This window comes from Sapajus apella, unplaced genomic scaffold (assembly GCF_009761245.1).
Source record: "Sapajus apella isolate SASKATOON/1434 unplaced genomic scaffold, GSC_monkey_1.0 scaffold854, whole genome shotgun sequence".
NCBI classification, from domain to species: Eukaryota; Metazoa; Chordata; class Mammalia; order Primates; family Cebidae; genus Sapajus; species Sapajus apella.
In genome coordinates, this window is record NW_022437780.1 from 12,121 (window position 1) to 16,236 (window position 4,116).

The window sequence follows — 4,116 nt, forward strand, 5'->3', positions numbered from 1 at the left end:
GTGGGTCCAACCTGGCCACAGGTGCCTGGACAAGTTTCGAAGCAGCGTGTCCACCAGGGAGTGACTCGGAAGCCATTGTGCCCACCACGGATGCCTGGACCCTCTGCTCACTCTGCCAGGGCTCCTTCAGATGACCTCCCACTCGTCCTCCAGGTCCTCGGGGTGGGGCATGGCGGCCTGGCTGCTCTTCTGGGCGTCGTGTGAGTGGCTGAACGTCTTTGTCAGCCGTTGGAGGAGGTAGCCGGGCGGGCCCACAGCCCACAGCTCATCTGACGCAGTCACTACAGGGACAACAGCCAATCACATACTTGGCAATCACACAGCCTGCGGGGTGGGCACAGATGGAGACAGGCACCTGGGCGCAGGTCTGGACTTGCAACATTCTAGGTGGGGGGCCCTGGACAAGCCACCACCCCCATGTGGACTTCGTGCGCTCAACTGTCAAGTAGGTGTCATAGCACCTTGTCCTTGCCCCAGGAGACTCTGGCAGAGCCCAGGTGTCCACGCCCCTCCCCTCCCTGGGACAGGCTCCTGCAGGGAAGCCTTTACCCTGAGTTCTTGCTCTGGGGGAGTGGAGCCCAGAGGGGGCAGCTTCTTTGAGAGCCCCCTGACATGGTCCACAGGAGCCCCGGGCACCCCAAGGGAACAAGACCTTGGGCCCACCGCTCTCTGGCACCTGCCTGTAAAACACGACACACTGCCAGGAATTTTCTTCCAGTAGTCTCCAGCGGGGTTTTTGTCCGTGACGCCGTACCGCCGGGCGAGGTCTCCGTTCGGACAGCGGGCCCACACAGTCCTGGTGCTCAGCGCCAGCTGGCATGCCTGCAACCCTGTGGGCAGACATGGCCCCTCTGAGTGCCTGCGGTGGACAGGATGGGCCAGCGCTTCCCAAGCCCACTCTTGTGACGCTGCCCTCCTCCTCCAGAGTCCCTGAACGGATGGACTGCCCATGCCGGGCTGGGCTTGGGGCAGGAGCTGAGGGAAAGGATGCCCAGTTGGCAGGGCCAGCAAAGCCACTGAGAGCCAGAAGCCAAAGGACAGAAGGGCCTGGGCAGTGTGCAAAACACCCTCCCACAAAAGCACCAGCAGGATGGTCTGGGTTCCCCCAAGAAGGAACATGACTGAGGCTTGTCCCCTGCCCCAGGGAGAGGCAGCACAGCACAGCCCCAGCGCAAGGGCTGCAGTGTGGTGGGTACTGGGCTGCCTCACAGACAGTGGCCTGGAGGGAGCACCAGCAGACCCCAGTGATGGCAGCCGTGGCTGGCTGGCACCACAGGCCCCGTCTGCGGGCTCTTACCTGGCACGTGCTCCCAGGCGGTCCCCACAGGCATCTCCTCGGTGATCCCAGTCCGCACGTGCACGTTCCATCTGCTGTCCAGCACCCACAGCATCTGGTCGTTGGGGCTGGAATGGACGCTGATCAAGCTGACCCCGGAGGGCTGGAAGCAGGAAGGGACTTTCAGGGAGGGCAGGAGTTGGATGACAAGAGGGGGGACGAGGGGCTTCCGGAACTGGGGACATGTCAGTGACGGCGTGCAGCATGCAGCAGCCAGTGTGGGCCCCGCAGCCGGCAGAGAGAACACGTCCTGCCCGCAGCACCAGTTTCACAGGAGAGGGTCATTTGCTTCTAGGACGTTAGGTGGGCCAGACTGAGGGACAGCCCAGCAGATACCAGCCTGGACTCCAGCAGGAGACCAAGAAGGGCGGGGATGGCCCAGGTGAACAGAGGGTGGAGGAATGCGGGGAGAGGCACGGCGGGCCTGGCTGTGAAGGACGGCGGCGGGTGTTGCGAGATGCGGAATGCCAGCCCAGGAGCCCCACCGCCTGCCCGTGCCACCCTCACCTTCCTGACTCAGCTGGAGGCCCTCTTCTCTAGGCACAGCTGTCTCCCTAATGTGCCACCGGGCAGGTGACATCTCCATTGCCCAGGCCATGGCACAAGGCTGCCACCCCGCCCTGATCCTCAGGCAGCCTCTGTTCACGCTCAGCATCTCTGGTCCCTTGTCTACTCTTCAAAGGACAGGAGAAAGTCCTTTCTGTGTCCTGTCTGCTGTTCACTGGCAGCTTCAGTTTGTCTCAGGGCTGCCCACCCCTCAGCTGGACCAGGCCTCCGAGCCCGCGAGCATAGTACTGTCCGGGGGTGCTGGCCCTCTGGTCACCAGCGGTGCTGGTGGGTGACCCATGCCCCGAGGGGCTGCCTGTCCCCTGACTGCCTGGCGCTGCCTGCTTTTCTGGAAGCCACAGTCTTCCCTGCTGCATCTGTGGTCTTGGGTCTATGCCCTCCTGGTCAGCCTCCATGGAACCCTGAGGGCATCACCCAGCGGACACTGGTGGGTCCCTCGCTGTCGCCATGCATCTCCTGTTCCATGCTTTGCTCTCAGGGCTCCTGTGAATAAAGTCACACTAGACGCCCTGTGGCACACTCTGTACAGTGCTCCTGTCACAGCGCCCACGTCACACACCTGCCAGGTGCAGACACTCTCAGGGCCCTCACTCAGGCAGTGGGGCCTTCCTCCGCCTGTGCTTCCCTGAGCAAGGCGCCCTCGCCAGGGTGCCCACACCCTCACCTGCCGGCGGCTCTGAGCAGGGGCCCCTAACTGTGGGCTGACAAACACATGCATGCAATGCCTCCCGTGGGCACCAAGTCCCACACCTCAGCCCCAGGGCCAGTCTCGATCGATCAGGACATGGAAGATGGAGAGATAGAGCAGCAAGGAGGGCGGGGGGTGGCTCCTCTGGTGGGCATGTCACCACCGGTGACCACCGCCAGGGCCAGTGTCTGCCTTACTGCCTCTCAGTCCTCTGAGGACCAACTGGTTCTCCCAAACCAGGCTGCAACTCCCTGGCGGAAACACTGCCAGGCACAGGGTTGCCCCCATCTGACTCTGGCTGTCAGAAAGTTCTCTTTTGAATACATTTTTTTAAAAGACAGTCTTACTCTGTCACTCAGGCTGGAGTGCCCTGGCGCAATCCTGGCTCACTGCAACCTCCATCTCCCTGGCTCAAACGAACCTCCCAGCTCAGCTTCCCAAGTAGCTGGGACTACAGGCACACACAACCGCACCAGGCTGATTTTTGTATTTTGTTGTAGACACTGGGTTTCATCATGTTGGCCAGGCTGGTCTTGAACCCCTGGGTTCAAGTAAGCCACTTACCTTGGCCTCCCAAAGTGCTGGGATTACAGGCGTGAGCCATCGTGCCCGGCCGGAAAGTTCTGTCTTGTGTGAGACCACTCAGGGTGCAGCTGGAGGAGCTCTCAGCCTGGCAATGGGGCAAGTGAGCTTTTTTTTTTTTTTTTTTTTTTTTTTATTTAGACAGAATCTCACTGTGTCGCCCAGGCTGGAGTTCAGTGGCATGATCTTGGCTCACTGCAACCTCGCAACCTCCACCCCCTGTGTTCAAGGGATTCTCCTGCCTCAGCCTCCCAAGTAGCTGGGATTACAGGCACCTGCCTTTACGCCTGGCTAATTTTTATAGTTTTTAGTAGAGACAGGGTTTCGCCATCTTGGCCAGGCTGGACTAGAACTCCTGACCTCAAGTGATCTGCCTGCCTTGGCCTCCCAAAGTGCTGGGATTACAGGTGTGAGCCTCAGCACTGGGCTGTGAGTGAGCTAATTCAAGAGACACAGAGAGAACTGAGTCCTCGTGAGGGGCTCCCTTTCCTGCTCCCCCAGTCCTCAGTTGCTCACTCCACACATTTGTCCAGGTTACAGGTGCAGGCTCTGGCAGCCGTCGTGAGCGGCTGCACGGGGCTCTCAGGCAGCAGTGGAGCAGGAAGCTGGATGGAATCACCAGGCACCCTTCAGATATTGGAGGCGCCGCCAAGAAATTAAATGAGCAACTGGCAGGGGTGGTCACGAAATGAGGTGGCATTAGGGTGGATGCCTGGAGGACAAAGGGCGCTGATGGGAGAAAGGGGAGGGCCGGGTGGCAGAGGCCAGAAGGCTGGGCACCACCCTGGACAGCGGTCACCAGCTTAAAGCAGAGCAGCACTGGAAGCCTGAGCCACTTTCCAGACAGAACCCGGCAGGCTGGTGACATCCGACAGACCCAAGGGAGCCACGCCTGTGCCTCAGGGTGACCACAGCGTCTGCCCACTCCACCTGCACAGCAGAG

The 4,116-nt window shown here is 60.8% G+C and overlaps 1 protein-coding gene across 1 annotated transcript; it reads right to left on the reverse strand.

Moving 5' to 3' along the window:
- Positions 1-11: 11 nt before the first annotated feature.
- On the reverse strand, positions 12-2,948 carry LOC116546400 (tectonin beta-propeller repeat-containing protein 2-like). Its single transcript, XM_032272674.1, has 3 exons — positions 1,298-2,948; positions 681-830; positions 12-281 (listed from the first exon to the last, which is right to left on the reverse strand). The coding sequence occupies exons 1-3, from the start codon at positions 1,389-1,391 to the stop codon at positions 127-129; spliced, it is 399 nt and encodes a 132-aa protein (XP_032128565.1). The 5' UTR covers positions 1,392-2,948; the 3' UTR covers positions 12-126.
- Between the last annotated feature and the right edge of the window lie 1,168 nt (positions 2,949-4,116).